The sequence below is a fragment of the Rhinopithecus bieti genome, unplaced genomic scaffold (genome assembly GCF_001698545.2).
Source record: "Rhinopithecus bieti isolate Rb0 unplaced genomic scaffold, ASM169854v2 scaffold_53725, whole genome shotgun sequence".
Lineage (NCBI taxonomy): Eukaryota > Metazoa > Chordata > Mammalia > Primates > Cercopithecidae > Rhinopithecus > Rhinopithecus bieti.
In genome coordinates, this window is record NW_016821451.1 from 11,323 (window position 1) to 21,048 (window position 9,726).

General features: G+C 31.9%; 1 protein-coding gene across 1 annotated transcript in view; it reads right to left on the reverse strand.

Moving 5' to 3' along the window:
* Nucleotides 1–1,227: 1,227 nt before the first annotated feature.
* Nucleotides 1,228–9,726, reverse strand: part of LOC108520834 (activating signal cointegrator 1 complex subunit 3-like) — a 182,135-nt gene continuing 173,636 nt past the window's right edge. The window contains exons 12-13 of the mRNA XM_017860374.1: nucleotides 4,128–4,304; nucleotides 1,228–1,614 (exon numbers count right to left, since the gene is read on the reverse strand). Of these exons, the coding sequence (XP_017715863.1) occupies nucleotides 1,501–1,614; nucleotides 4,128–4,304 (291 nt within the window). The 3' untranslated portion in view covers nucleotides 1,228–1,500. The remainder of the gene's footprint in view (nucleotides 1,615–4,127; nucleotides 4,305–9,726) is intronic.

Below are 9,726 nucleotides of genomic sequence, written 5' to 3' on the forward strand. Positions count from 1 at the left end.
GGATTGTAAACTAGTTCAACCATTGTGGAAAACAGTAAGGTGATTCCTCAAGGATCTAGAACCAGAAATACCATATGACCCAGCCATCCCACTACTGGGGACATACCGAAAGGATTATAAATCATGCTGCTATAAAAACACATGCACACGTATGTTTATTGTGGCACTATTCACAATAGCAAAGACTTGGAATCAACCCAGATGTCCATCAGTGACAGATTGGATTAAGAAAATGTGGCACATATACACCATGGAATACTATGCAGCCATAAAAAGGGATGAGTTCGTGTTCTTTGTGGGGACATTGATGCAGCTGGAAACCAGCATTCTCAGCAAACTATCACAAGAACAGAAAACCAAGCACCGCATGTTCTCACTCATAGGTGGAAATTGAACAATGAGATCACTTGGACATGGGAAGGGGAACATCACACACCGGGGCCTATTGTGGGGAGGGGGGAGGGGGGAGGGATGGCATTGGGAGTTATGCCTGATGTAAATGGCGAGTTGATGGGTGCTGATGAGTTGATGGGTGCAGCACACCAACATGGCACACGTATACATATGTAACAGACCTGCACGTTGCGCACACGTACCCTAGAACTTAAAGTATAATAAAACATTTAAAAAAGAAAAAAAAATAGTACCTGCCTCATAGGTTGCTGAGAAAATTCAATTAGTAAGTATAAGATAACCTTATCAGTTTCATACATTTATGAAGAACTAGAAAAGGTTAGCTACCATTATTATTGCTAGTATACAACTTAAAATACTCGTGATTTCCTAAAAAGTTATTCTTAAAACCAAGCACCATCTCCAGAGATTAGTTATGAATGTGATTTTAAAACTATTTCCTCAAAATAGAAAAAATGCCTCAAGAATGCTCAGTATTCCAACGTTCAAGGAGGCAGTGTTCCATGCTCTCAAGTCCAAATCACCTTCGATTTATTTTGTATACTGGAGTTGCAAACAAGATTTAGTCTGGGACAAAGAGGTTTCACTACTCTTAAAAGAAATTTAAAAATCTAAGGGCCAGGAGAACACTTTACATGTCATAAAAGGCTCACACTGTTTTAAGAAATGACATAATAAAGTTATTCAAAGAACCATGAACAATTGGGAAGTGGCCAATTTTTATATAAGCAATTATTATCACTTCACTTTGTCTTTAACGATCTTGATGTGAGTATACTGAACAATGGAGAATTAAAGAATAAAAGTGCTTAATTTCTAAGCACCATCAAACAATACAAAACTTTATTATATATATTACATTTCAATTGATATTGCTTCATGAAAACAGTAAGAATATAATATTTAAAATTAAAAATGGCAAACAAAATAGCATGACCTATCAATATTGGGATAATATCTATGAATATTTTTATGACTTACCCATTGGGCTAAAGCAGTTATTAATAATTAGAACCTCTGAGTCATTGCCTCAGAATTAAAGACAAATTTTCTTCTGAAGAGCCTAAAAATTAATAATTTTTATGACTAAGCACTCTCTAAAAGCAGGATAAAATAAACGAAGTGTACCTGGTGTCCAGCCTTTACTTGCTTCAAAACATTTTCATAACATACTTCATCCATGTTATTCAACTGCTGCATCTTAAAGATTTTAAAACATTAAAAAAAATCAGATGAAACAATTATAAACTTTCTAACTACAAATAAAATTTTGCCAATTACAATGCATTTTTTTAAACTTTCAGACTACCTAGAATGCAGAGGTAACAAATTCCTTACAAACATATAACAATCCATAAAAAAATATGCAATGCAACTTAAAAGTACAAATAGAATAACTCAGATAATAGTTTCTGAGTACTAACTTTATAAACTCACCAAGTTTTTAAAATACAATATCTTTAAGGATATTTTTGTTAGTTACAAATATTCTAGGATAATTTTTAAAGTTCTCTCTGCTTTTCCGAGAAGCCCATTCTCCAGGCTATTTTCCTTATATTTCACTATATAAACCATACAGCACACCTTTCCTGTATGATTCTCAATGTTACGAGAACACTACGGATCAAGTGTCAAATGGCACACAGAGCTGAAACATACGGTAACACACTATTTCTGTAATGTATACTGAGAGAGGTTGCTATTCAGAATGCTTCTACAGAAATATTTTTCAGATTAATTGGAAATCTAATATAAAATTTATGAATTAAGAAAGGGTCTCTAAGTATTTAAGATGATGGATATCCCAATTTAACTGATTTGATATTCAGTCAAATAGATTTGACCAAAGATTTTCATGTAATAAGTTAATACAGTCATATAATTATCAATGTATTCATATAATTATGAATGTATTATGCCCACATATGCCCAGAAAATATGTAAATCTACTATGTATCAATTTAAAAAAATTTAAAAGGGTCTCATATTCCTTATTAATGATAAGAAAGCTTCTAACCTAAAAGTAAGGTGACTAACCCAAAGGAGTAGGCATGTGACCCAGCCTATTATCTCTCCACTTAACATGTATTAGTAAGAGTTTAGAGGAGGATGAAAAGCATCATGTACATCTAAAATGACAGTGATTTGGATTTTTTGTTTCATTAAGGTAAACACTTTAAAATATTGGAACTCTTATGACTTATAGTTAAGTACGATGAGGTGATCATAGGATAATTTACTCCCCACAAATAATTTAAAACAATCCCCACCCCTACAAAAGACAAAACTCCCAATAACTTTTCATTGTACTTTGGATTCATTTCTGATCAAAGCCATTATTCCAAATTAGGCATAACACTCACACCATTCTCCCATTCCTTTCATGATTGTGATGGTAATGTACTGTAGTGAAATATACTTTGGATTTAATTAGTTTTAGGTGATTTACCAATTTGTATGATGCAACTGAAAGAAAATAAAGTTTAAGATGGCTGACAAGCATGTGAAACAATTTTCTTCTCTTTACATCTCTCTGTGATAACCATCTGCTTATCATTTAAATTATAAAGCTTAAAACATTCTAAAACTATAAAAGAAGCAGTTCTACATCTATCTTACTGATACATCGAAAATGAACTAAATAATCAAATTATATTGAAACATAACTGAAAAAAACAAGCAGCAAATATTGCTGAAAAGCAGCACTTGAAACAATTATGAAGCTTAAAATATGCATAATTGTATATCATAAACTCTTCCTTTGTGCACAAGTCTAAAATGACTCCCAAGAATTCTAAAGATACCTTACTTTCATGCAATGCAGTTACAGGACATTAACTGTTGTATTATAGTAACAGTCACTTTGGATATTTTTAGGTGAATATTTTACTTATAATAGTATAAGGTAAAATGGCTCTATTTTACTAATAAAATTGTTTTAGACAAGAAGTGACTGTAATACATTAAAGACTAAGGTTGACATAGTAACATATGATTCTATCTTGCTCTCTTTTAGTAAAAATCTCAAAAGGCCTGTAAATATTTTCCTAAAACTATTTCTTTTACACAAAAAACAGGTGTTGTTGAATAGCATGATGTTTAAATTTTAAGCAATGTTTTCCTTCATATTATAAAATAAGTCTATAATAAGCACCCTAATAGTGGGAATAATGTAGGTAGTACTAATTTTAAAATTAGATAAGCTTTTTAAAGCATAGAATTTTAGAAATGCCATTTATATCTATAATAATTAAGGTAATTATAGAACATTATAAGTTAAACGGAACACCTTCCTTGATGGTTGCTACTATGAAATTATTTTTCAATTTCATATGAGGTACTATTATTTCTATTAAATGCTTGTTTAATTAGAGCTTTTATTATTTCTCAATGCTCTTCAATCATTTCACTTCAAAATAACTTTTTAAAACTTTTAACAACTGAAAATATGTAACACACATTGAAAACAGCAATGCAAACTATGACAAGCTACTTTCTGTAGGAGGTCTTACTCTACTACAAATAGTTGAGGAAATATGCTTGATTTTGTCTAGGATATCACATCTGTAATGTGATTCAGCGCTCTCCAAAAGGCCATTTCAGTGGAGACCACAAAAGACTGAAATGGTCTTTTGGAGTCTCTAATCCCAAACAAGTATTCAATAATAAGTCAACAACAATATTTTTAGATAAGAATTAAAATGAGTATTTACCTTATTTGCACATTTAATCCCCAAAAATGTCTGTCCAAGAGGTACTGGTCGAAAACGCCCATCAAAGAAGAAAAGTCCAATGTATGGATTAACATGTAAAAATGTGGCAACGTCAAGGTAGTTAGGTAAAGTTGCAGACAGTCCGAGAATCCTTATCATACTCTGTGTGGATTCAACCTATATGGATTATTTTAATTAAATACGGGTTATTTAAATTATTTTAACCAAAAAAATTATCATTTATCCTACTAATAGGACTTCTAAAAGCTCTAGACAGAGATGAGTGTAGAGGTCAATTGAGGGTCCTATCATGTAAGACTTTCTAGCCCATAATTCACAAGCTTGATTTAACAGATACATAATAAAATTCCATACCCACTATACCTAAAATACACACGAGGGGTGAGTGTGTTGGCTCACACCTGTAATCCCAGCACTTTGGGAGGCAAGGTGGGCAGCTCGCTTGAGCCCAGGAGTTTGAGACAAGCCTGGGCAACATGGCAAAATCCCATCTCTACCAGAAGAAAACAAAAAGGTAACTGGTGTGGTGGCACACATTTGTAGTCCCAGGTACTCAGGAGGCTGAGGTGGGAGGATCACTTGAGCCCATATGATCGTGTCACTGTGCTCCAACATGGGTGACACAGTAAAATTTTGTTTCAAAAATAAATAAATGAATAAAAATAAAATGCAATGGGAATTAAGAACTTTGTGACAACTAAATACATTTTAGGTCACAAAAAACTGAGTAAATTCCAAAACTAAAATCAGATAGGCTATATTATCTGATTATGATGTAACATACCTAAAAAGATAAAAACAAGTGATGGCCAAAAACTTCCATTCATTTGGTAATTAAAATATATCAGTATGATTTTCTGAGTAAGCTGTTAATAATTTTGCTCAGTCTAGGAGATTCAATGTGTATAAGCAAAGTAGTCCAATGTGAATAATATTAATACTTTCAGAGTCATCCATCCATCAACACTGGGTTAGGACCTAATCTGCAGGCACTAGGGATGTAGTATTGAATAAGACATAGATCCACATATGCAGAGACTATTTGCAGAAACATAACAAGGGAGGGATCAAAAAAGTAGAGATGGGCAAAAATTAAAGTACCAAAACATATACAGTATCTTTTTATAAATTTGTTTCACCAAAGAAATCTTACGGATATTGACAAAACCCCAAACCAAATCCCATCAAAAGCAAGGAACCCTAAGTAAGGGGAAATAATCGCCAGACCTATTTTTAAAGAAACCTCTTTCACAACATATAGTAATTAGAATGACTAATTATCTCACAGTTCTATGTAGTACTAGTGGTGATTTGGAAGGAAATGAAAGTGATATTTGGTTTTAAAATCATTATGTAAAACACAAGAGTAATAGAATATATTTTTAAGGTTGTTTGATGTTAAAGACACAATACTCTGGCAAACGTCAGACATTTTCTGCTAAAAATCCATTTTAAAACAACCATATTTCTAAATCTAAAAGTATAATTATAATATAGTTATTTAATATAGTTAAATCTATGTGAGAAATACTTTATTTGAAATAGAAATAATCGGGAATGTTATGTCTTAAGCCAAACCTTGAAGTCTATACACTATACCTATTTACCTTAAAAGTATTAATTATTGACAATTACAAAAAGTTAAAAATTTACAGCTTTTCCCCTATCATTAGCTCAAGATTAGACAGTATATTTCTGCGATGTTTTCCTTCACATAAAATTTAGTTCTGATAAAATCTCCCTACTTACTAAAAGTAGGTTAAGATAATTATTAGTTCATGTTGTTAAATAGATTTAATATTTCTTATACTTTCATCTTTTCCAAATTTCTCCCAATTATGCCAAGTGTGTTAAGAATTTAGTCCCTAATATCACCATGCAAGTTCAGAACCTGAACAAAATCTATATTGCCTTCCAAAAGCTTCCGAAGGCGCTTCTACATTAGTTACAAATGTTGAAGTGTGATGTGATGTGCCATCTACTGGGAATATTTGGTAATCACAAGGAACTTTGTAATATTTCAAAATAACTATGAGCACTGTACTAATACTTTAAAATATGAAAAGATTCACACAGACACATCTGTCAAGGAAGCTGAATTCTAGTGAGTCATTTAGATGAAGATAGAATTCACTGTAGTAAGTTGTGAAATTATAAGGAAGATCATCATAAGCGTTAAAAATATGTAAAAGAAAGGGAGTGCAAAGAAAACAAAGAAAAGGTGTAATTCATTCTTTTTCAGGAACTAGGAAACACATCATAGAAGTGGCATTTGATGGATTCAAAAGAACAGTAAATTTTCGATAGATGGATGGGTGGAGTTACAAAAAAAGAAGGCATTATATAATTTGGCATTTACAATCCTTATCTCACAACCAACAACACATTCTGCCTCAAGTTAGATTAGTTTCATTTTTGAAAGAGGGTCAATGGTATTTAAAAAAAGTAGGGAAAAGACCAAATAGTTTTGTGTGACTGGAACCTTTGGTAGCTGATGAAGATGTAGAAGTTAAAATTAGACAGGGCTTTAATAGTTTTTAATGTCCAGCTAAACAATTTGACCATTTTTCTTAAGATAACAAACAGCAAGTCAGCAAAGGTTTATGGGCAAAGTGGCACAAAACTATATAACTGGAATTTGATTATAATATACAGATGACAATGTGAAGATGAAATTATTATACATCTATAATATATGTGATAAACACTTATATCATATATTGATATACTATATATTTATATAATATATTGCATATAATACATAATAAACTGGTAATATATAGTTTGATATAGTGTATAACATTTATGGATTTTATATAGAAACTATACTATTTACAATTTATATTTTAAATAAAAATTATACACTTATAAACAATTTACAAAATTATTTGTAAACTTTCTAAGGTTATAATGCCTACTTAAAAATATTATGATATATAATGTTATATCTATGTGTCTTTGGACACACATACAGAAAGGATTAGCACTAAGACTACAACCTGTCTTTTTTTCTACTGGGGATGCTCAGGAAAGAAAGATGTACTGTAACAGTAAAATCCTTTGTAAACATGAATGACAGACCTCTTGGAAAATATACTAATGATATTTACTTGGCCTCTAATGTTCTATAGTTACAGAAAGTCCTTATCTTTGCTGGATGGACATAGTCTCTGCAGGTGGCTCGCTGCAAATAAATGTGGTGTATGGATTGTTATAGCATGGCTCCTTGAAAAACATCACTAAGTTAAGTATCAGGACATAAAATCAAAACATTTCATAATCAAAATAGCTCTCCTTTGTGTAAATCATGCCCTACATGCTTCTTTTATGAGACCTCATGTATAACATGTGGGCCAGAGCACATGCCTTGTAAGAAGAGTGGACCTGGAGAATAGAGACGGTAGTTTCAGATTTCTCCATACTTCATCTGTGTCTGATAACGACCTGCATTTTAAAAATTGCTCTTAAAATGGATTTTAGCTAAAAGCTGTTTTTTATAAATAGGCTTTGAAAATTTCAACCCTTTGTGTTTTCTGTATGTGTGTACATACACACATATTTTAATTTATGTGGTAAAAGTAAACAAGTCCCAAATACTTCTACAATTCCATTTCTACAGAAGAAACCACTTTTTAATTAGGTCCTACTTGTCAAATTTTGCTTTTGTTGCAATTGCTATCTCCCACTTTTAGTTTAATTAGGTCCTACCTGTCGATTTTGGTTTTGGTAGTTGCTTTTAGGGACTTAGCTAAAAATTCCTTGCCAAGGCCAATGTCAAGAATGATGTTTCCTAGATTTTCTTGTAGGATTTTTAGTTTGAGGTCTTACATTTAAATCTTACATTTAATCCATCTTGAGTTAATTTTTGTATATAGTGAAAGGTAAAGGTTCACTTACATTCTTCTGCATATGGCTAACCAGTTACCTCAGCATTATTTATTGAATACGGAGTCCTTTCTCCATTGTTTATTTTTGTCGGCACTGTTGAAGATCAGATGGTTGTAGGTATGTGGCTTTATTTCTGAGTTTTCTATTTTGTTCCATTGGTCTGTTTTTCTGTTTTTACACCAGTACCATGCTGTTTTGGTTACTGTAGCTTTATAGTATAGTTTGAAGGTGGGTAAAGCGATGTCTTTTTTATAGTACTTTTTGCTTAGGATTGCTTTGGCTATTTGGGTTCTTTTTTTGGTTCCATATTAATTTTAGAAGAGTTTTTCCTAATTCTATGAAGAACGACATCCAAACTTCAGCATCATGTAATATATCTATGTAACAAACTTGCACATGTACCCCTGTATCTAAAATAAAAGTTGAAATTGAAAAAGAAAGAAAAGAAACCATTCTTCAACTTGTTGCCTATCTTTTCATGTATATGCACCCAATTCTACACTAGCCTAAATTCTAAGTGTAAGCAAGAACTTTGTGTTGTTTATCACTATATCTATAGCATTTAGAACTATGTAGCTGGTACATGTGTAGGTGCTTAATAAATGTTCATTAACTGAATGAATGAATAAAACATAAATATACTGCATGTTTTTCTTACACAAATGGGATTGTGCTATACATACAGAACAGCTTGCTTTTTCAGTGAATAATATAACATCTTCTAAGCCCAGTTCACATAAATAAATGTGGAATGTATAGATTGTTATGGTAGAGCTCCCTGAATATAAATAAGAGCACAGAGTTCATTCTCACTTTTTAAAAGGCTGCAAAGCAGCATTTTATTGCATAAATATAATTCATTAAACAATTTCTTCTATTGTTGAATATTCAAGGTATTACTAAAATATTTTGTATTAAAAAAGAGCTTCAATGAATACTGGTGTTACTGTATCTTTATAAATTTGTGCTATTATTTCCACAGTTAGATATATAAGTGAAAACACAGCATTGATTTTGCTGGATGCTTTCAAATTCCATTCTGTTCTTATTTTTGTTAATGTGATAGAACAGAAATGTCTCATACTGATTCATATTCTTTTTAAGCATCTTTTAAATATTTCTCAATAATTTTTTCTACTATAAAATGCTCCTTCCAATTAAGATTATTTTTCTTATTAATTTATAGAAACCTATTAAATATAAACGATATTAAAAAGTTGTTTTCTCCAGCTTTGTCCTTTCGACTTAGGATTGTCTTGGCAATGTGGGCTCTTTTTTGGTCACGCTACCTGACTTCAAACTATACTAAAAGGCTACAGTAACCAAAACAGCATGGTACTGGTACCAAAACAGAGATATAGACCAATGGAACAGAACAGAGTCCTCAGAAATAATACCACACATCTACAGCCCTCTGATCTTTGACAAACCTGAGAGAAACAAGAAATGGGGAAAGGATTCCCTATTTAATAAATGGTGCTGGGAAAATTGGCTAGCCATAAGTAGAAAGATGAAACTGGATCCTTTCCTTACTCCTTATACGAAGATTAATTCAAGATGGATTAGAGACTTAAATGTTAGACCTAATACCATAAAAACCCTAGAAGAAAATCTAGGTAGTACCATTCAGGACATAGGCATGGGCAAGGACTTCATGTCTAAAACACCAAAAGCAACGGCAGCAAAAGCA